The sequence below is a fragment of the Vipera ursinii genome (genome assembly GCF_947247035.1).
Source record: "Vipera ursinii genome assembly, chromosome: 12".
Taxonomy (NCBI): Eukaryota; Metazoa; Chordata; class Lepidosauria; order Squamata; family Viperidae; genus Vipera; species Vipera ursinii.
The window spans coordinates 7,328,519-7,352,627 of NC_139525.1; the positions used below are offsets into that span (position 1 = coordinate 7,328,519).

Sequence of the window (24,109 nt, forward strand, 5' to 3'; positions counted from 1 at the left end):
GTGGCACAGATTAATTATCCCATAGCTCGTAAAGTATGCAGCATATTAATAGGTCACCCTGCATTCTCAAGCTTTCTGCATATATATCCATTTTTTATTAGCGCCCAAATCCCAAATTGCCCTTACTGACTCTTATTTGTGTGCTGTGTAATTAATATTTTGTTTGTTTTAAAACATAATGAAAAATCCAGGAGGAGAGCCAGAAAGATCTCCTTGGAATAACCCTGACCATTTTAACTTAGTGCATTCCTGACCCTCCTTCCCTCCGAAAAAAACCCTCAACACACACACACACACACACACCCTGCAGTTTTGGTGGTGTTGAAGTCTGTTCATTGAGATGTAAAGGAGAGTCACATTCTTTTACAATCTCAACAGATGCTTGCCTATTTATGTTTGGAAAGCTTGTCCTATTTTAATTAAAAATATGTTGTTTTTTTCTTCCTGGTGTTTTTCTTTCTTTCTTTCTTTCTTTCTTTCTTTCTTTCTTTCTTTCTTTCTTTCTTTCTTTCTTTCTTTTCTTTTCTTTTCTTTTCTTTTTTCTTTTTTTTTTGATCAACATATTAATCCATTGGTTGCAACAGGAATTCATCAACCCAGCTTAACGCCTGAACCTGATGCTATGGGCTGAGAGAGAATATAACTTATTGTCTCCTAGTGATTGTCCTCAAGGCAGCCAGCCAGCTTTCATTCCTAAGGCAGGACTAGAACTCACTGTCTCCTGGTGATTGACCTTTGAAACACCATGCCACTCAAAGTTAGGTTGACCCCGATCAGGCTCACCTTTCAGAAAAACCTGAAGATGTAGCTGTCTTCTGGGACATGGGGCTTCGGAGAATAATTGAATCTACCCTTCCTATGCATGGGTTATTTGGCAGTGACTTTGAAATTGGTTATGATGTGGTTTTATATATATATATTATATTCTTTAACCTTCGTTAGCTACCCAGGTGCACATTAGTGAAATAGGTGCTATATAACACACACAATCAACCAATCAATGAGAACACTACATAGCAGCTTCTTCCCATTGATAGAGAACTCATATAATCAGAGAGTCCCTCCTGATATCTGGCTGGAAGCCCACTTCTCTAAGTTTTAATCCTTTGGTTCTAGTCTTGTCCTCTGGGGAATTAGAGGATAATGCCATTCAGATATTTGCTATCATATCTCCTGTCAGTCACCTTTTCTGTAAGCTAAGCGTACCCGGGAATCTTTAACCATTTCTTGTAAGATGTGGTTCCCAAACTCTTCATTCTCTTGGTTTTCTTTCACTGAACTGGCTTCCATTTGTCACTGTCTGTTTTCAAAGCTTGCCCGAACCCACCTATGTTTAATATAAAGGCATTCTCATTTGTCTTACGGTTAATGCTTGAAAGTATTATGATTCCTACCTGAATAAATGGGAGGGGAAGCTTTTTTTCTATCGTTTAGTTTATTGACAGTGTCAAGTGGAAATCATAATACTTTCATCATTAAGTCTAAGATGAATGAGAGCATTTTTATATTAAACAGGGGTACTTAGCTGAGATTTCTGTCACGGAATTTGTCAAGGAAATGCTGGATCAATAAGTTTAAATCTGAACGCCTGATGCAATTGTTCGCTTTCCAGGGAAGTGGTTAGGTTGAGTTTCTTACCCTTTCTCCTCTCTACACACATTCCTCAAACTTCCCTAGATGTCTTTGAAGATTGTCCTCCCCATCACTAAAGCTATAATTGTCACAGCTAGTCTCACCAGCATTGCTGTTGCTAAACTAGGTGATTGTTGAGTGAGTCATCCCTGGTTTTACAACAATTTTTGCGACGGTTATAGTTGTGAATCAACTCCCGTGGTCCTTAAGCAAATCCGGATGCCTCCATTGACTTTACTTCTTGGAAGAAAAGCTTCCAACGGGAAGGTTGCAAATGGTGATCCTTTGATCTGGGATTCTGCCACCATCATAAACCCACGCTGGTTGTCAAGTGCTCAAATATTTATTATTTGGCTGTGGGGATGCTGTATAAGTGCGAGGACTGGTTCCGAGTCTCTTTTTTCACTGCTGTTGTGACTTACAGTGGCCACTAAACAGAGAGTTGTAAGTTGACGACGGCCAATGTTTTCTTCCTGATTCTCAATTAACAATTGGTGTTCTGGGATGAAAATCTTGGATGGCAAGAGAGAGGAAAAAGTATTCTGTTTTAGATAAAGAAAATAAGATCATATGTAAATATTGGGGGGAGGGGGGGAATTGTTCCACTGATGGCGATAAATTAGTCTGTGAGCACTACTGAAATAGCTTGCTTCCCAGGACTTACAAATGCTTCAGAAACATCTGCTGCATTGTGCAAGGACTGACTTTCCTAATAAATTATATTTACGAAAAGCTTCCCAATAAATTATATTTATGAAAAGCTTCCCAATAAATTGTATTTATGAAAGCTGCCTCCAAGACGGATTAAATGTCAGATGCAGACTGTTATTCACGCAGGTGAAAAACTTGGTATGATTGAGGGGCCCTGATCTGATCTCTACCTAATATCTTGTTCTGTTCATTCCCAAATTGCTATAAACCATCATTGGTTATGGAGTGGAGCAGAGTGTTCCGTTTCTAAATAGCTCCTTGTTGAAGAGTAGAAAAATCTACTTTAAGGAAACAGCTTTTATGAGCAATTAAGTGATCCTCTTTTAACGGTGATGCAACCGATTTATAAAGGATTTCTAACATTCATTCGTTTCCCTTTTCTCTCTATTGCTTTTAAAATGTACTTGAAGACATTTGAAGCATTCCACAGAAAATTAGTTTTCACAAAACTGGGAATGAGTCTAAAAAGTACTATTGCCTTTTATATGTTTTGTAAAGCAGGAATACAGTAATTCAATATTATTTAATTCCTTCCTACTTTATTGTGGTGAGAGAAATGTAAATTGCAAGAGCAGGTTGGAAAGAACATCATGTGGAAGAGGCTGCTTACGGCAAAAAGTGGGTTGTGTTATCCTTTCAGGAATAGACTATGTTTGAAACCAGGTAACTCTCTTCTTCTGCCATGAACTATGTTTCACCAACCCATTAAGCACATCATCTGATGGGACTTGGGAAATATGCCTTCATACTCGCTTCCTTCCTGACATACTCATTTATATCTCACATTTATTATTTTTATAAATGGCACAAGGCAGCGAACACACAATATTCCTTTGTCCTATTTTTTTCCCCTGTCAGGTGGGCTGGGCTGAGAGAGAAGAACTGTACTAAAGTCACCCAGCCTGCTTTCATCCCTAAGGTGGGACTAGAATCTCCTGGTGATTAGCCCAAAGTCACTTAGAGATGGTTATCATGGCTAAGACTGAACAAGAGCTCACCGTCTCCTGGTAATTGGCCCAAAGTCACCTGGATGACTTTCATGTCTAAAGTGGGACTAGAATTCATCGTCTGCTAGCTTCTAGTCTGGTGCCTTAACTACTAGGCCACACTGGCTCTTTGTTGCATTCTCTGTCACAGCAGCTGCTTTCTGAAACACCCATTCTCCCAATATATCTGGGCCCCACCCAGGATGTGTTCAAAAGACCATTGAAAATATAGTTCTTTCCCTTTCTAGAGTGGTTGATGATCCTCTCTATTTGATTCTTTCCATAGTGGTTGTTCTTCCAGCAGTTGCCTGGTTGTCCTCCTCCTCCTCCTCCTCCTCCTCCTCCTCCTCCTCCTCCTCCTCCTCCTCCATCATCATTGTATGTTTTTTTTTTATTGTACCCACCAAGGAAATTTTCTAATACCAAGAAATGGTGTATTTTGGCACAGTGGTTAGAATGCAGTATTGCAGGATAATTTAGCTCATTGCCAGGAGTTCGATCCTCACTGGCTCAAGTTGACTCAGCCTTCCATCCTTGTTCTGTTCCAGCCTACTACCGGCCCTGCAGAAAAGGCAGGGACAACCCCTTTACAAAAGGCAAAAGGCTGGAAGTAAGCCCGCCAAATTTATTTACACAAAACAGATCCAAAACAGAGCAAAATGAGCAAAACAAAACACGAACCACTAAAACAGGAGCTATTCAGACGGTTGCCTTCAGCAAACCAGCCCTCCCACACATTCCCCTTTTAAACAGTTCAAGGCGTGGCTTCTCTCTGCCTCCTTCCGAGGTGCCCCACTGCCTTCCTCTGTTTACTCCTGATTGACTGCCTCCTGCGTCGGGCGTCCGTGAACAGGGCCAGCTGTGGGTCATCTTCATCCACACTGTCAGGCTCACACAGCTGGGTCTGCGTAGTAACCAGATGGGAGGGGCCTGGCTGAGAGCTCTGGGAAGGCTCAGAACTGTCCTCTGCAGGCTCTCCAAACCCCTCCTCCTCCTCCTCCTCTGAATCGTCCAACCCAACTGCCGAACCCACAGGCTGACCCTGAATCACAACAATCCTTCTCAGGTCATTAAAATGAATACCCAGATTGTTGGGGGCAAGATGCTGATTCTGTAAACAGCAAAGCACTATGTAAGTCTAAGTGCTATTGCTATTGCTATTTTGCCTCAAGTTAGTTTAAGTATTTATATCTTTGCATACTCAGGGACATACATGTATCATTCATTTGCATCTGAGGTCTATCGTAGAAATATGTATATGGATTCGCTACAGTCCTCTTCGATTGTTTGTATTTAAACATTTCACTGAATAGGAAACTTTAATACTTTAATACTTAGTGTAGTCCTCACTAAGTGGTGTTTGGTGTACTTAGCTTAATAATAAATGCGTGTAGACAAATTACATTCATGTAAAGTTATGTGGCCTTAATCTGTGATGACATTTTATTTGATTAGTCAATCCACTAATGTGTGTAAGAAAATCACCGTCTATCTTTTGTTATTTAAAGTTGGCTTTATAACCTTGTGTGGATAAAGGAAGTAACATGGCTGACTGGTCTTCTAGGACCGTTTCAGTATCTGTGCGTTCTGTGTTTTAAAATTGCCAAAACTTCATTCTGAAGTTCTCAGAATAAAATAAATTGAAATTAAAAATGCCGGTGATTAATGGGCAAATAAAGTTAAAAATGCCAATGATTAACAAAATGAAAAACTTCAACCAGCTTCGCACGATGCCGCGGACTTTTTAAACACCATTACAGACTAAATACTCCCTGTTTTAGGGAGAAAATATCTGCCTATTTATTTCTGAACTGTTGTGTTTGCTTTTTATGGACCTACTCACAATTTCTCTATCAAGAGTAAACAAATTCCAGTAAAAGTATGTTCTGAGTGAATAATGACTAACAAGATAGGAGAGGAGAGAAATTAGAAGTATAAAGTGTGATTTTAATGTCTCAGGTTAATAGAAAAAAAAGTCTTGCTTGCAATTGCTTGCTTTCTTGGATAGTTAAATGAAACGGACAAGTAGAAGCAGATGCTTGTTTATGTGTATTTATACCTTCATTAAAATGAAGAAGCTCTCTGTTTGCACTGAAAAATAGTGGAACAAGCCTTCTTGTTATTAACGGTAAGGTTAAGCTGGTGCTGATAGTGCCACATTCACTGAATTTCTTAATATGTATAAATTCTGCTGCAAGATTTCCCAGCTTCATGGTTAGGGAATCTTACAGATATGCAGAGGATAACAGCAGCTGCAAATTAGCACCTGTTTATTTGTCTGTGGTCCGTGTTAGATCAGTAAGATTAAAGACTAGGTCTTAAAAAACAGAAGTGAGGGTGGGCAATATCAGTTTCACCTAACAGAACTTTAGAAGCAAACTGGTCAACAGCTCGGCATGAAATTAACGGCTTGCATTGCCCTGTCATACATGCCCTTAATTCAGTGCTTTTTTGTCATGCAAATGTAACCTTACTTTTGCTTCCCATATTCATTGTTTTCCCCAGTGTTACAGCCTTAATTTCAAAGCAATTAATTTGACTTTTTCTGCTATTCACAGAAGGGGATGAGACAGGAGTGATGGATAATCTGTTGGAAGCACTACAGTCTGGGGAAGCGTTCAGGGATCGCAGAAAACGGATGCCAAGGCCTCAAGGTAGGATAAACAATCGAATTTGGGGCAGGGGCATAAAAATATAGCTATTATTTGAAAGCATAGTAGTGGGGCATGCATCTTATGGGGATGCCCTTTATGAGTTTCAATGGAAGTATCTTTTGGTTTAGAAGTGAATTGCCAGCGGGACATCAGTGTGCAATCAGCGGATGTAATGGGATAATTATAATAACTGCCGCAGGAAAAACAACAAAAGTTCAAGGAGCTCCTGTTTTGATTGATACCACTGTAAATGAACGTAAATAATGCTCCAGAGTTTGTGGCAAATCATTAAAAATGTTCAAAATAATTAAATTGAGTCAGCCACCCTCCTCAGCCTATAATAACGATCAATCTTCATTTTTCATGGGTAAATTTGTACCTTGTCCTTCAGACTATTCATTTTGTTAAACGCATGCTAATGGACATTCCTGGGTTGTTGTTTGTTGTTTTTTTAAGTGCTAAATGACAGCACATAGCAGGTTTCTCTTCTTGGGCCCCTCATGTACCACTATTCCGAGTTTGATTTGTGGGCTGCCATAGCTTGCTGTCTCATTGGAGTCTGCAAATGTGATTTAAATAAATCATAATTTACTTGAAAGCCACCGTTTCTTTTTTAACAGACTGATCAGAAGCTTCTATATTTGGGCAATGTGTAAAAGAAGGAGCAGATAAAATTTTGCATCTTGGGGGGGGGTGACATGTGCATGGTGACATCATGGTATTCCCTTACATACTTGCAATCCAACGTCTGATGTAAATATGTGCACTGTAACATACATATATCTATGCTTTATATGGAACAGAGATCAAAATGGTAAATACTGGAAAATTGTAAAGTGAAGCCTTGCTCTCAGTCTCAGAGGATCTGATCTGAACGTGAATTATTACACGTTATTATTATTACATTATTACATCTTCTTCCCCTTGTGTGCATTCATTTTCCTGTTTCTAACAGCAGTCTTGTGAGGAGAAATCAGCAGACAAGTTCCTGAAAGGATATTGTAGAGTTATGTACTATCATCTTAATTCTTTCAGAAGCTCATCGTGATGAATTTGTCATGAAATTAGCAAAGAAAAAAAAATCAATTAACAAAGACTGAATAGTCCAACGTATAACGGAAAATTTAAGACAAGAGGTTGTGTAATGTCATCTGATAGTTTTGAAGAAGTTTTCTTCAAATTCCCCAATAAACTAAATTAGCTAGGAGGTGGTAATATCGATCCCATCCTGATGTACTAAAATGTCATTTAGTGGTTTGTGCATTTTGAAGATTACTTGACCAAAGCCAAAAGCTTAAACTAGATTGATGACCAAACCCCAAAGCTTAAGTTAGACAGATGGTGCGCATATAACAAATAGGAATGCCATTAAAAATGTTGCATATCATGTGTCAATGCTGCAACAAACAATATGTTCTTTAAGGTAAGGAAACCTTTTGCCTTGGAGTTCTGTTTTTACTGGTCTCATTTATCGGAACCATGACATCATGTCTTTCATGCCCAAATTTCTCTATTGCATAACATAGGGTATTTAAATATGCCATCTATCTGAAGCTCTTTAAAGCAGCTGTGTCTTTTCTATGGGATCACTTGGCTGCCTGCCACAGCATCTTTTGAAATCAAATTCAAAGTTCAGCACGTTTCATTTTCCAATGAAAAGTTTGATGGGTATGTGGAATTCAGAAAGACAACCTTTTGTCTTTCCCCTAAAGTTCATAATATTTTGTTCAACTTTTCCCTAAAGTTCATAATACATTTTTTTTTCATAAGAGGTAATGCTGTCTTCTGAGTTTTTGGATATCTTCCTAAGCAGATCTAAGACTGGAGCTACATAAAGCTGAAAGAATTGCAAGTTTTTGTATATACATCTAGCTTTCTATTATATGTCAGTGTTTCTGTGTGTGTAGAGAGAGATTTATTTGAATTTGACCGTATGGCACATTTTTAATGAAATGTCTGCTTCAGCAGCAGTCAGATATTTATTTAATATTTTAATGATGGGAATGGATTTTAACTCTTACAGACATGACATTTGCATGGTATATTTGCACCACATACACTTGAGATGAATCATGTGTTCTACACATTTTTCACCTGTGACTGTTTTCCCTCCAACATACAGTACATGGCTAATGTTTTCGGCATAGGAAGATTTTAATGTAAATTCTGCATTTTCTATAGACTTTTTAAAGGCAGTGATTTAGTGATTCAGTGCATTAAAAATGTCAGTGTGTCCTAAAATGTCTGTTCCTTTAACAATTCTGCAGGTCCTGCTTCAGCTAAAACTATGAAAGGGACAAATTTTGAGAGGCATTTCATCATACTTTCACCAATTATCCACGACCTTTTATCCTAGCTACAAGCTACGAGATGATAAAACAAGACCAATTCTGAAATATATTCCCTCTAATATTAGCTTAAGTTATTTCTTTTCCTTCATAGCTAGCCATTCTTTCTTTTTTTTTTTACTTTTCACTATGCTGCTAAATCTTTTACTATAAAATTAAAGTTCTAGAAACATTAATAGCTGCTGCCCTAGTTCAGAAATATTGCATCTGCAGGCTTATTCCATGCTTGCTTCCTTCTTGCTGCAGAGTAGTTATCACCATGAAATGGTTTAGTTACTAACTCTTGAGGCTGTAAGATAGACGTTACGTACTGTAGGCTAAACTAAGATGCCTCTGACTAAATGATTCCAGCCCTACCCTTTAGGACAGTAAAGAATAAAGATAATAATAATAATAATAATAATAATAATAATAATAATAATAATAATAATAATAATAATAATATAAGTTGGAAGGGACCTTGGAGGTCATCTAGTCCAACCCCCTGATCAGGCAGGAAACCCTATACCATTTCAGACAAATGGCTGTCCAGTCTCTTCTTAAAAACTTCCAGTGTTGGAGCATTCACCACTTCTGGAGGCTGGTTAGTTGTTCTAACTGTCAGGAAGTTTCTCCTTAGTTCTAGGTTGCTTCTCTCCTTGACTAGTTTCCATCCGTTGCTTCTTATCCTGCCTTCGGGCGCTTTGGAGAATAGCTTGGCTCCCTCTTCTTTGTGGCAGCCCCTGAGATATTGGAACACTGCTATCATGTCACCCCTCACCTTTCTCTACGTTAAACTACACATCCCCAATTCCAGCAACTGTTCCCTATATGTTTTAGCCTCCAGTCCCCCAATCATCTTTGTTGCTCTTCTCTGTACTCTTTCTAGAGTCTTGACATCATTTTTACATCGTGGTGGCCAAAACTGGATGCATTATTCCAGGTGTGGCCTTACCAAGGCATTGTAAAGTGGTATTAGTACTTCACACGATCTTGATTCTATCCCTCTGTTAATGCAGCCTAGCACTGTGTTGGCTTTTTTGGCAGCTGCAGCACACTGCTGAATAATAATAATAATAATAATAATAATAATAATAATAATAAGAAGAAGAAGAAGAAGAAGAAGAAGAAGAAGAAGAAGAAGAAGAAGAAGAAGAAGAAGAAGAAGAAGTTGGAAGGGACCTTAGAGGTCATCTAGTCCAACTTCCTGCTAAGGCAGGAAACCCTATACCATTTCAGACAAATGGCTGTCCAGTTTCTTCTTAATATTTAAGTGATTGTCCACTAGGACTCCGAGATCTCTCTCACAGTTACCACACAGTTCCTTCTTATTCATGACAGCTATTCTGAAGAGTTGAAGAGAAGCATCCATCTCTGAAGCTTTGCACTTTCCGAATAAATATGAGCTGGAACAATTTGAGATGTTTGTGTTTTACTTAAGGATAACGGAAGTATACACACTCAGAATAATATTTATGTGAATCAATTCCCTTTCAACAAACACTTTAAACAAGCCAAATAAACTAGGGAATCAATTGCCAGATTTTATTTTCAGGTAGTATCCTGTTGGATCCCCATCACCATTTGGATTAGACAGAAAGGAGAGAATGATTTGCATGTGGTCAAAACAACTGTAGCATCAAATCTATATTTCTAGGTGATTTTGCTCTCAGCCTCACACATGCAAGGGCACAGAAATAGAGACAAGAGAATTTCTGTAGGAAACTTCAAAAGAAGGTTCTTGACAACACTAATGAGATTAAAGTAGAGTTCCATTAATCTGATTGCTTCCTTTGTTATTTTTCTTAACACACTTCTGTGGCTCCTGCTGAGCGAAGCTTTAAAGTAGGAAAACCTTTGAGTTCAATAAGTGTAAATGACGTTGGAGAGAAGAGAGTTTCTTTCAAAAGACATATTATGCTACCTGCTTAGTATTTTACAAGTGGCTTCCACCTATATTGTCAATATTAAGTACCCTGGAGAACAGCAAGAACAACACAGTGTTAACTAGAAACAAGAAAACCATTTGACAAATTCTCTTTAGTGGAAGCCATGCTAGGAAAGGATTACACAAACCAATTTATCTTCCAGAGCATTTGTTTTATTGCTAAGTTTTCAGTACGGCTGTTCTCCATTTTTACTCTGCATTTTCGGTTTCCCCAAAGTGATATTTTAATGAGGCTGATATATTTGGGGCCAGCCATTTTTCCTTTGAAATACTTCAGGCAGGAAAAAAAAAACATTTGGCCCCGATCAATTTTACAGTGGGAATGTAATTAATTTTATGATCTATGCCCTTACAGAAAGAACACTGTAACTAGAGATACGTTTTTGCACGTTACCCCAGACCTTGTTTGTGCAAAATGAATTCTAGAAGGGAAAGGGAAGCAGGTTTTTCATCACGGTAGCGATACAATCAAGAACATTTTTATTCAAGTACAGAGGTGATTTGCTACCTAATTTTCCTAAAACATAACTGCTGTTAATGAATGCCATATTTTTTTTCTTTTGTCCATCCCCAATATTTTTTTCTAGAGAGGAATTCCCTTGAATCACATTTAGCTACACGTTCACCTAATTTTCTGGGCAACAGTATGAAAGTGCAGGTAATCCTGGATGGTGCCCCAAATTTCCATCACTAAGCAAGGTTGTTGTTAAGTGAGTTTTGCTCTGCTTTATGACCTGTCTTGGCTAGAGTTGTTATGTGAATTGCTGCAGCTTTTAAGTGAATCTGACTTAAAGTTGAAAAAGGGGATCACATGATCCCAGGACATTGCAACTGTCCCAAATAATGAATCAACTGACTTTGATTCATGTGCCCAGGGGGATGCTACAACAGTTATAAGTGTGAAAAATGGTTGTAAGTGTTGTGATTCAGGGTAAGCCTGTGGGTTCGGCAGTTGGGTTGGACGACTCAGAGGAGGAGGAGGAGGAGGGGGGTGTTGAAGAGCTTGCTGAGGGTGTTGGACAGCTTGATGAGAGCCCTCAGCCAGGCCCCTCCCACCTGGTGGAGACCCAGCTGTGTGAGCCTGACAGCGTGGATGAAGATGACCCACAGCTGGCCCTGTTCAAGGACGCCCGACGCAGGAGGCAGTCAATCAGGAGTAAACAGAGGAAGGCAGTGGGGCTCCTCGGAAGGAGGCAGAGAGAAGCCACGCCCTGAACTGTATTTAAGGGGGAATGCGTGGGAGGGCTGGTTTGCTGAAGGCAACCGCTTGAAAAGCTCCTGTTTCTTGGTTTGTGTCTTGTTCTATTTGTTTTTGTAGCAATAAATTTGGCAGGCGTAATTCCAGCCTCTTGCCTTCTTGTAAAAGGGGTTGTCCCTGCCTTTTCTGCAGGGCCGGTAGCAGGCTGGTACAGAACAGTAAGTCACTTTTGTTTTCAGAGCCATTGTAACTTTAAAGGGTCCTTAAATGAATAGTTGCTGGTCAAGGATTACCTGTAATTGCATCTCTTTCCTCTGGATTTTTCTTTGCTTCCCAATTTAACCTACAGAGACTCTGCTGGTTTGTCCTTCAAGTAAGAACTTGTCTGCCTGTTTATGTAGGTGTCTTCAACAATGAGCTAGCTGCTTCCAGTGCTGTGTCTTGGTTCTACTGGTAAATTGTGAGGTACACTGCCTTGTCTCTTTCATATACTGACCCGGCAAACTCAGCTAATTCAAGAGGAAGTCCCAATAAAACCATTGAAACTGTTTCACTCAGAGCCTCTGGTAAATGTTCTGCTCAATTTCTGTGGATGACAAGATGCCAACCTGATGCTATGAAGTCTCTTTTTCCCACGGCTGTCATTGAGCTTCATGTGCCAGTCCTCAAAAATAATTGCATTGGGGGGAGGGAATGTGTTTATAGTGAGAGGGATTATCTGAAGCCGAAGAAGATGGTGATATGTCTTCTCTACGTGGAGGGTCTCCATGATCTCAAACTGGCATTTTAATATAACAAGGATGGGAAATTCGGCCCCCGAGACGATCTTTTCTTCATTTCGTGCAAATCCTAGGTTGTTTGTCCAAACGCTGAATTCAGGAAGATGAGCTAGGGAAGAGAAAGAGATTAAATGAGACTGAAATCTGTTAAAACACACAGCAGGTGACTGGGGAGTGTTTCCCAAATTACCAAGATATTGGATAACAGCATTTGTGCCGCTTTCTAGTTCACAGACCAAGTTGTGTCTTCGCACGTAGAGAAGAAGACGCTGTCATTTCAGATGCTGATCTGTGACTAAGGTAATGCAGCAAGTGTTGGGAGCAAAGAGCAAAACCAGGCCACACTATATCAAAATGGCATTTTATAAAAAATTGGGATATACAGGCAATCCTTGACTTATAGCCACAATTGGGACCAGAATTTAGAAGTCATTACGGTCAGAACTAGTTGCATGCTTATTACTACCGAGTTGTCTCCATGTTTCCCATATTCCAACTGTGTTGAAAATTTGAACCCAAAATTTCCATTGCTAAGCAAGACAATGTGAGTTTTGTTCCATTTTGCGACCTTTCTTGCCACAGATTTTAAGCGAATCACTGCAATTATTAAGCTACTAACACAGTTGTTAGGTAAACCAGGCTTCCCCCGTTGACTTTGTTGTCAGAAGGTCGCGAAAGGGGATCACGTGACCTCTGGGACACTGCAACCGTCATAAGTACATGCCAGTTGCCAAGTGTCCAAATTTTGATCACGTGACTACAAGGATGCTACAACAGTTGTACGTATGAAAAATGGTAATAAGTCATTTTTCCCCCAATGCTGTGGTAACTTCAAGGCACTGAACGAATAATTCTAAATCGAGGACTATATCTGATTTTATTTTTGTTTCAGACTGATGTCTACCATCTAACCATGCCAAACTTTTGCTGTCTATTTATCTCTGCTGAAATGCAATACGGTATTGACTTATCAAGTGGAGAATTCCATGTAGAATTTTGTCTTTTAGAAAAGGTTCATTACACATTCATAAATAGATTTCAAAACCTTCCTAATTTATAAGAAACAATCACTTAGCCTGCTACAGAAAACAGTAATAGTGCAAATGTCTTCCAATTAACCATATTCCAATTTATTAGGTTAAATAACCTATATAGGTGCTTTTGATGTACTCTATTTCTGATGTGGCATTTATCAGCTGTGAGTGATTAAAAAAAAAGAAATTATGAGGGTTTTTTTTTTAATGATGTGAATCAGGTTACATTATATATATTTTTCCTCCCGCACTTTAATGATGTCCCTTAAGTACAAATTTGTTGTCAAAGATAAAGAAGAAGGGAAAAAAATGTTTGTTGCCTTACATTATTTAATAAAACTCTGCATAGCTTGGATTTCAGTAAATGGTCAAGGCCAACCTTTTTCACTCGAAGCATAAATAATAACACCGGCATTATACTTTTTTATGACAGAATGGAAACGTTTATATAATGCCACATATCATTCAGTGATGAGAGGTGGCAGGAGAAAGAATTTGTGCCTTTGGTAGAATATCAACATATCAGTCACTCAATCATTCTTGTAACCTGTTGAAAAGTCAAGGTTGAGGCTAACTTCTTTATTGTGGCATGCTTTATATTATGTGATGTGAAACTCATCCCATCATGGTGATTGCTGAACAGTTATGTGGTTTTAGGACTCTCAGCCTCAGATACCTTAAGATTTATTTATTTTATTTTTATTTATTTTTTATTTTAATTCCATTTATATCCCGCCCTTCTCCGAAGACTCAGGGCGGCTTACAAGCTTAGCAGTTGCCTTCATTCTATGTATATGCCTGCTTATTAGGGCTTTCACACACACCCCAAGCGGCATTATTACAAAGTCAGCTTATTGCCCCCAACAATCTGGGTCCTCATTTTACCTACCTGGGAAGGATGGAAGGCTGAGTCAACCTTGAGCCTGGTGGGATGCGAACCTGCACTAATTGCAGGCAGCTGGTGTTACTTAAATTTAATTTAAATTTAATGTGGAGAAAAGCAACGTGTTACACCTAGGCGGGAAAAACAAATGTACAAGTACGGATTAGGCAAAACCTGGCTCCAAAACAGTAACTGTGAGACGGAGGGACCTTGGAGTCTTAGTGGACAATCACTTAAACATGAGCCAGCAGTGTGCAGCAGCAGCAGCCAAAAAAGCTAATGCAATCCTGGGTTGTATAAACAGAGGTATAGAATCAATATCACATGAAGTATTAGTGCCGCTTTATTAAAGCCTTAGTAAGACCACACTTGGAATACTTCATCCAGTTTTGGTCGCCACATTACAAAAAAATATGTTGAGACTTTGAAAAAAAAAAGTGCAGAGAAGAGCAACTAGGATGATCAAGTGCCTGGACACAAAAACATATGGAGAATGGTTGCAGGAATTGGATATGTCCAGTCTAGAAAAAACAACTAAGGGGTGACATGATAGCAGTATTTCAGTATTTGAGGGGCTGCTACATCAAAAATAGGTCAACCTATTTTCTAAAGCACCAGAAGGCAAGACAAGAAACAGTGGATGGAGACTAATCAAGAGAAGCACCCTGGAATTAACATTGAGTTAATTCCTAACAGTGAGTACAATCAACCAGTGGAACAGATTGCCTCCAGAAGTTGTGGGTGCTTCATCACTGGAGGTATTTTTTTTAAAAAAAAGACTGACAGCCACTTGTCTGAAAGGGTGTAGGATCTCCTGCTTGGGCAGGGGGTTGAACTAGAAGACCTCCAAGGTCCCTTCCAACTCTATTCTGATTGATTGAGTCTGATTGATTGAAGATATACTGGGCAGAGTTTTATCATCAAAGAAGACACGTTTAAGATACCTTCATCAGTGAATTTCTAACGACATCAAAGTTTATGGTGTCGGTGTTTTTGGAGGATCCTTGTTGATTGACAGTAGTGGCACAAGAAGAACAAGAAAAAGCCCTCCCAACTTCCTTGTATCTGATAAGAGTTTGGTCCAAAGCAAAAAGATGAACTAGTTCACTTGCTGGGAAAATAAGACCCAACCTTGCTAACTTCTATTCTTCATTAGCATTATTCTTCAGTTCTGCAGAATTCTTTACATAAACTTTAGATGTCGACATGAGAGAAGAGAGACCTAGCTAAGGAGCAGAACGGTTAAAAAGAATCTATGTAAATCTTGATTCTTAATGGATCAGGAATTGAATATGAACCAACAATGTAAGGTAAAGGTAAAGGTTCCCCCGCACGTGCGTGCTAGTCATTTCCGACTCTAGGGGCCGGTGCTCATCTCTGTTTCAAAGCCGAAGAGCCAGCGCTTGTCCGAGGACGTCTCCGTGGTCATGTGGCCGGCATGACTAGACACCAAAGGTGCACGGAACGCTGTTACCTTCCCACCGTAGTGGTCCCTATTTTTCTACTTGCATTTTTACGTGCTTTCGAACTGCTAGGTTGGCAGAAGCTGGGACGAGTAACAGGCGCTCTGTGGGTGCGCCTGCCCTTTGGAACCAGCTGCCTGTAGAGCTTAGGACGGTCCCTGACCTTCGCTCATTCTGCCGGGACCTGAAGACCTGGCCCTTTGAGCTTTCTGGCCTGGACTGAGAGTATTAATTGGGGTTTTAATTGGATTCTTATTGGGATTTTTATTTATTCAAGGTTAATGTAATCATTTTAATTGTTTTTAATTTTTGTAATTGTATTGGTTTTTTTTAAAAAAAAAAGCCTTGTGAACCGCCCTGAGTCCTACGGGAGAAGGGCGGTATATAAGCCTAATAAATAAGAAATAAATAAGAAATAAGAAATATTGCATTTAATTAGATATATTGTAAACTCTCAAGAGTCTTTGTTTGATTGCTCTAGGTTTCAACTCAATAAATGAATAAATGCAAAAACTATAAGGCTGACATGAATAACATTTCGAAGCGCTCACTACTCCATTGCATCTTTATTGGCTACAGAATGGAAATTTACAATAATAGTAGGTGACCTCAAAGTATAGGAGTCCCACAAGATTGCTGGCTATATCAGTGAGTGCTTCTATGGCTACTTTAGGGGGGAAACGTTATTTCTGCATTAATTGCAGCCATAAATTAGTTATGTATTTGTGTTCATATTTCTTGATTATTAAAAACCATGTTGTACAGAGGGGAACAAATTGGGGTCCCTCTGCCTGCACACAGTTGCAAATTAGCAGCAGTGTTTCCTAATATTACAAAATGGGAAGCATATGAAAAATGTCGTGAACCTTTAAAACAGCCTTTGCATAATTAAAACACTACAATTCATCCTGGATTTTCCAGGTATGTGCAGTATAGCCCTAGTGAGTCCCTGTGGTCCTAGCCATAAGGTCCCCATGTTCCTTATGGTTACAGCCATCAATTGCCCAATTTGCTCCGGTTATCAACTCCAAGGTACTCTATTTAGCTTCCTATATCAGGAGCAAATATGGAAAGGAATAAGTAGCAATACTCCATAGACAGTGCTTTAGGGTGAGCGTTCTTAATAGCTTATAACTCTAATCCAAATTCGGATCCAAAAGCAAATGCAGTTTGTCTTAATTTTGTGGATCTCCAGAAACCGTTGCTGGGAGAAAATGCTAATTTTCTGAGCAGTGGTTAGAATGCAGTATTGCAGGCTAACTCACTGCTCACTGCCAGGAGTTCGATCCTGACTGGCTCAAAATTGACTCAGCCTTTCCATCCTTCCAAGGTCGGTAAAATGAGCACTCAGTTTGTTTGGGGCAAGAGGCTGGCTCCGTAAACCACTTAGAGAAGGGCTATAAAGCACTATGAAGCTGTATATAAGTCTTAAGCGCTACTGCTAATTGCTAATTCATGCAGTGCACCGCAAGCTACTTCAGAGTCTTGCAACACCCAGAAAATTCCATTGCAAGTTGGGGATCAACTTCCAGCTATTGTTAACTCACTCTGGGGGAACCTTTCATTGTTATTAATTGATTTTGTCCAACAGTCCTTAAGGTATAGCTCATTTTACTTTCCCTCCTTGCAAGTTGGGGAGAGTCTTAGCTGAGAGAGAATTGCTTATGACACCTTGCCAAGAAGGCCTGGTTCAATATTGAAAGTTGGATACGAGCTATCTGTTGTCACGTATCTCCTCAGAAAACCAAATGCTGTTATTGCAGATTCAATTTCTCAGCTTAGAGCTTGTTCCAAAGAGAAAAGAGGAGGAAGATAAAAGATGATAATAACACGGGTAGAGATATTTTAATTCCTTGAGTGCTTCCAGATAAAATGATTCTCAATAGGGATCAGGCTAATAATATACAGAAGGATGTTAGATACTACTTTAGTATAGAACCAAATGATACCAAGTGAAAAAAATAATGTATCGTAAGTACAACCTTTTACTGGTTCCGTTAGTCGTTGGTGTTATCCATAAACCTAATAAAAACCTATTATGCTTCTTCTAATCCAGAAATCCAGAATGAGAAACAAAGGATGTATTGTGTAGAGAATTAGGGCATACTGTTTCTACAAATTTCTGTGATTAAGCGGTGGATGGAGGAGTAACACAACCCACTATGACGGCTGAGAAGCTCAGGTAGAATATTTACATTATAACTATATGCTTTCTCACAGGAAAGATTTCTGTTTTTCCATCGTGCATCCTTGTGCATTCTCTCCTCATTTTAGGAAAGAACATTTTACGGTCTGAGAGAGGCCATAAAAACATCTCACTTCCATTATTGATCTTTTTCGCTGAAAAAAAAAAGCATAGCATATTTAACAGATGTTCAGTTTCGTTCAGTGCTAAATAACATTTGGAATCATACATTGGTGCATTTTATTTCTTTGCTTACAAATTGCATAATATGAAATAGTGATTTATTTTTTTAAAAAAAAGTTTCTTAAGTGCTAACCTTCTCCCAAGATTATGTTTTCATCATTTTATTTATTTCTTTTTAAATGTTTCCAGTTCCAGTCAGAAAACATGAACACTGAACAAATGTATAATGACAGACATCTGTAATATAGTTGTCACCATCTTTTCATATGTGAATCCTTGACAGTTTCTTTTTTATATTTGAACTTGCAACACTTGTCTCCATTCTGAGTTGTAGCTTGAGTCATATTTTTCCCCATAGTGTTTTTAAAAAAACCCACAAAAAACATGTTCTTGGAATACAACAGTCCTTTATAAATAAAAATGAAGACATGTAACTTTGCTAAGTATGTTGTGATTTGATATTTTCAGATGTGGAATGGTGGCTGATTAGAACTCTGGCTTCTCTTTAGCCCTTAATGTATATGGCTGACTGGGAAAGAATGCAATTACTTTAAAAAAATGTTTTCAACAGTGTGCAAGAGTTTTTTATCAATGGATTATTTTGCCATGTTTGAAAACATCAGTTACAATTTAATACGCCATGTTGCTTCTCTTTATGTCCACAAACAAAAAAAAATCAGATCCAAGATGTTGTTTCCTAAATCTTAATATCAAGACTATGTCTAGTCTTTAATCTAAATTTGGACTGGGAATTTAAATTCTTTCCCAATCATTGTTATCTTTACTAGCAAAGAGATGGCTGTTATTTCATCCTCAAAATGGCTACTTGGAACTTGAAAGTAAGACAGTGGTGTTTCTTCTCCTTCTAGAGAACCACAATATGGTAATACTCAATCACTTCAACCACTTTCTAATTTATTACAGCCGTAGAAGATCTATGCTATCTGTAAAGAATTTCTTGTCTTCTGTTCCTTTGTCGGAAAACACAGAGAAGTTTTACTCCGTAAACAGATGGCTAGATCCATGGAAACACAGTTTTGACAGAAACAAAGCACTTCTTCCCTCTATTTTTGTGAAGATTGTTTCAGAAAAAGAATCATCTGCCATTGGAAAGAGTGGAGATGAATTGATGCCATGGCCTTAACAATTAGTCATTAATATTGTTGAATTGTATAAATATCACATGCACAGCCAACAGTGAATAGTCCTTTATTTAGAATTGGATAGGTTTTTATTTTGGATCTCTGTTACCTAATAATATTTCCTATTGTAAGAAAAGAGGGATTTTTACAGCAGCTTTATTGGTATGCTTAGAGAGTAGTAAGTTGGTTCCAAATAATACTGAGCAGAGAAGAAAAATAGCCACCGGAATTTTATCTCTAATTCTAATTGCTTCAGCAGATGCATCTTGCATGATGCTTGAGGAAAGAGTTTGGAACTAATTAGTATTTAGCATTTTAGAAAAGGGAGAAATTGGCAGTATCGATATTAAACCCAGATTGTGGTGGAAATGCTCGTTTTAGGTGTGTGTCTGTGTGTATTTAAAAGATGGATGAGCTAAACCAAAGTGTATATTTTTATTCTATTAGTGTTCTCCATTTGTTTAATAAGCTTACCGGGTGGGTAGCTTCTTCATAGTCTCCCCTATTGCCTACTTCTTATAGCTAATAAATGCTCTAATGAACACGTCGAACTTCATCGGCACTAGTTTTCAGCCGTAATTATTGCATTACGCTCTAGCAAACCTCAAATTGCAACATTGTCTTACCAAACATTAAATTGCAAACATAAACGTCCTTATTCTTTACAGTACACACACACACACACACACATATATATGTTGATTTGAAAGTAGGTTTTCTTTCTTAAGTCATCAAGCTGTACTAAGATCCTGCAAAATAGGTTTGCCAAAAAGATACATTTGACCCAATAGTTGCTACCTGGAATTGAATCCAGACCTTCCCTATCTCCAGTAATTGTAGTCAGTTCAAAACGTATTCTATTGCTGCACCTAGGGGATGAAGCTGTTTATTCTGATTTATGGTGCTTTATCAGATATTGCAACCCCTCTCCTTCTTAAAGCAAGTTATATAAAGCAGTGTCGCATTCCCAAGCAATTCATATGTTAAAATGCTAAATGCAACATCTTCTACCCTTGCAACAGAAAAAGCTTGCGGTATTCGGTATGCCTACTTTTGAGCATCTTATTGTGTCGAAGATAGTAACTGAAGGATAAATATTGGATGGGTGTTTTTTTTCTTTCCCAGTTGTAGTTCACACCCTGACTCTTATGACTCGTGACATGTCGTGACATATTGCAACTTTCCCCCCATTTCTGGCAATGGGGTGGGCGGGGACTTAAAAGAACTTCAGTGATTTGAACATGCTGGCTTGGTGGTTATGATTCTGGGTTTGTTGGCTGGAAAGCTGGCAGCCGAGATTCAAGGTCCGAGTGGCATTAGATGGATTGAGCTCTTGTTCCTCACTCCAGCTCCTGCCAACCTAGCCAGTTTGAAAGCATGCAAATGCAAGTAGATAAATAGGTACCACTTTGGTGGGGAAGGTAACAGCACTCTGTGACTTAGATCTCCGTGGCTCAATGGTCTTCAAACAGAGTTGACAATGACTAGCGGTGTAAAATCTGCAGGAACTCCTTTCTTTTCCTTTTCCTGTTATAGTTATCTGCTGGATCAGACCAATGACCTCTCTTAATTCCACATTTTTTTCCATCGGAGATCTAAAGGAAGCCCATGGTAGATATGAATAGAATAGCTCTCTGCCTCATGATGCACCAACAGTTTGAGTGCAAGTAGAAATATTCACATAAAACATTGAAATAACAGAGCTAGGTATAAATACAAAGAACAGATGTGACAGCAGCAATAACATTAGACTTTTATGCTGTTTCACAGTGCTTTACAGCCCTCTCTAAGTGATTTACAGTTTTAACATATTGCCCCAACAATCCGGGTCCTCATTTTACCGAAGGATGGAAGGCTAAGTCAACCTTGAGCCGGTCAGGATTGAACTCCTGGCAGTGAGCAGTGAGTTAGCCTGCAGTTCTGCATTCTAACCACTGCGCCACCATGACAATACTCAGGCCTTAGTCACACATCCTTTCAGACAAACAGGTGAGCAGGACCATTGGGAACTCTGTATTGTGTTGAATAAGATGAATCCCAGATTAGGGTTGTAGTTCTTGAATTCAGATCGATACATACCAACCCACTATTGTGCATCAGGCTGATTTCTTGAATAGCATCTTCTAACTACTATTTTCTGAGCTCCTGAGGTATGAACTTTGAAGAAATTGCTTTATAACCAAAGCTTAATTGAATGTCAGATATTGTTGTGGTCACTATACACTTGTAATTTGTATCCTGGCACGCCTGTGCTCATTGCTAATCCTTTGCGAACATGGAAGGAAAAAAAAATATAAGGTCCAGATATGGTTCAAATCATTAAAGACTTGTAAAATTGAAATTCTAAACAGCCAGAATTTGATTTAGGGGGGAATTAATAACCAGATCCAGTTGTACTCAGCATAACAAATGACACAGTAAAGGAAATTGGAAATGTCTTATATTTATAATATGAGAATATGAAGATACTCCTTTAAAAAAAAGGTTTTAAATATATAGTTGGGAAAACGAACAGCATGCCTGCATCGCAAGTGTCTCGTACGATACGGCAGCACAAAGTGGAACGTATAATGGCTTTATACGTGGAATCACAGGAGAAATATGCAGAAATGGAGACCTGTTTCAAGGTCAGGGATAGGTGGAATTTATTTTTTTTATTTTTTTTTATTTTAATTCCATTGATATCCCACCCTTCTCCGAAGACTCAGGGCGCCTTACAAGCTTAGCAGTAGCCTTCATTCTATGTATATGCCTGCTTGTTAGGGCTTTCACACACACCCCAAGCGGCATTATTACAAAGTCAGCTTATTGCCCCCAACAATCTGGGTCCTCATTTTACCTACCTCGGAAGGATGGAAGGCTGAGTCAACCTTGAGCCTGGTGGGATGCGAACCTGCACTAATTGCAGGCAGCTGGTGTTACTTAAGGAGGCATTAGCCCACTGCTCCACCAAGGCTACTTTTGAGATCCTTGCAATAAGGTGTCAGTCATTGTGAGCTTCCTCAGAAAATTCTTGGCATTCTGAGAAAGCTGAATATGTTTCCATTCGATTTCTGAAGAAATTTGGTGAATGCCGATTACTTCTTACGCTTTTCTATCTGGGATGTGGCTTAATCTTTGCATAATCGTTTCCAGAGTTTTGACTGTGGCAGAGCCATCATTCTCTCCCTCCCCTCAGCTGTAAATTTCTGAGTTTCCAGGAAGAGGGGGGGGGGCTGCAGTGGACCAACAGATGCCAAAGTTTAGTTTGGTTGGGAGGAAGAGGATCCAGATAGCTCCCCCCTAGAACATTTGGCGGGTGGGGATTATGAAAAGCTCTTGTTAACAAAACATTTTCCCCTTTCTCTTAACAAAAGAGAGTTTCTGACAGTCTCCTTCATTCTATTCTCTTCTACTAAAATCACATGGTGAGGCATGTCTGTGGCCCAAACTGCTAACTCTAAAAAAGCAAGGTTACAGGTATACACTGTCGGAGGGAGCATGCTTGGCCTTAACTCAGTTTGTATGTGTGGGAGCTATTTTGGTAGCCTTTGCGAACAATAAAGCAACAGGCAGGTTGCAGAAAAATATTTGCAAGCATTTGATGGCTTCCCATTTGATATGATGAAAGGGAGTAGAATACTTTTGAGTGTTCTTTTCAAATGATTCTTTTTCCCCCAAAAACAATAGCAGGCAACAGAGTATGAGTCAGGTTACCATTCAGAACGATGGTGCACTGGGGTAGTAGGGTTGGAGAGAGGAGGTGAAGTTTTTACTTCAAGCCTCGGGGACTTAAAAGAACTTCAGTGATTTGAACAGCAGCCTTAGTGGGACTCTTTTTTACTCATCCCATTAAGCGAGAATAAGCAACAGTACAACTTGCAAAAAAAACATCTTGCCGTTTACAGAAATAGCATACAAGTTTATTTGAAAGATAGACATTTGTGCCGGGATACAAATGACACTATGCTACCATGGGACAATGCAAACAAACAGGCAAAAAGAAATGTATTAAGTTTTTAGAAGCTGGATTTCATCAATTTGCATGAGTCGATTAATGTCTATGGTGACAATAGCCGATGAATCGTTGTGCAAGACAGTCCCACGGTGGACTCTCCCTCTGTGATTAGTTCATAAGTGACGTTAAGGATGGATTGTTTTAATGCGTGGTTTATGAACTCGTTTCTATGAGGTCAGAAGTGTCAGCTAATGAAAACATCTGACGAAATGGCCAAAGCTCCTAAGGAAGGACAAGAAGCAACGGATGGAAACTAACCAAAGAGAGAAGCAACCTAGAACTAAGGAGAAATTTCCTGACAGTTAGAACAATTAATCAGTGGAAAGACTGGCCTCTAGAAGTTGTGGGTGCTCCAACACTGTAGGTTTTTAAGAAGAGACTGGACAGCCCTTTGTTTCCTGCCTGAGCAGGGGGTTGGACTAGAAGACTTCCAAGTTCAGACCTGAAATGTTCAGAGGTGCCGTCTCTCTGACCTGCCATGTTGTAAGAGAGCAACACTTCAAGTAGCTGTTCTAGGGCAGACATGTCAAACTCGCGACGTCACGTGATGTCGCGCAACATATCGGGACGGCTTTGCCATTGCCGGCAATGGGGTGGGCGTGGCTTCCGAATGACGCGTCCGCCCCGCGGCCTGGCAGTTTGATGCCCCTGTTTCAGGGGAAAGCAAAGAATCACCAGATTTGACGTCTCTTCGCTGCCATCTACAGATCGTCTAGCTCTAGTAGCCCTTGCCTCCATCGGCTTCTCACACCGAAGCTGCAAGTTTTCCAGCAGTCATTTTAACAATAACCTGATGTTTGCCGACATCAGGTTATTTCTGTTTCCAATGAAATATGACATAAATCATCATTATTTGCCTTCCAGGCAGGGATGGAAACTTGCTTACCACTGGTTCTTTCCCACACTAATTGAAGGATTTTATGTGGCTATCATTGTAGAATTGCTGTCTTTGGGCTGAGTACTGGGTAGTAGTTGTTATCATTTCAT

General features: G+C 39.3%; 1 protein-coding gene across 4 annotated transcripts in view; it reads left to right on the forward strand.

The window, feature by feature from the left end:
* The window catches only part of DIAPH2 (diaphanous related formin 2), a 240,609-nt gene that overhangs the window by 177,552 nt on the left and 38,948 nt on the right, over window positions 1-24,109 (forward strand). For 2 of the 4 annotated variants that reach the window (XM_083371796.1, XM_083371801.1), the window contains one exon: window positions 5,888-5,983. In XM_083371796.1, coding sequence (XP_083227922.1) covers window positions 5,888-5,983 — 96 coding nt within the window. Of the gene's footprint in view, window positions 1-5,887; window positions 5,984-6,111; window positions 6,657-24,109 lie in introns of those variants that run through there. The other 2 variants (XM_083371797.1, XM_083371798.1) reach the window with 2 other exon arrangements.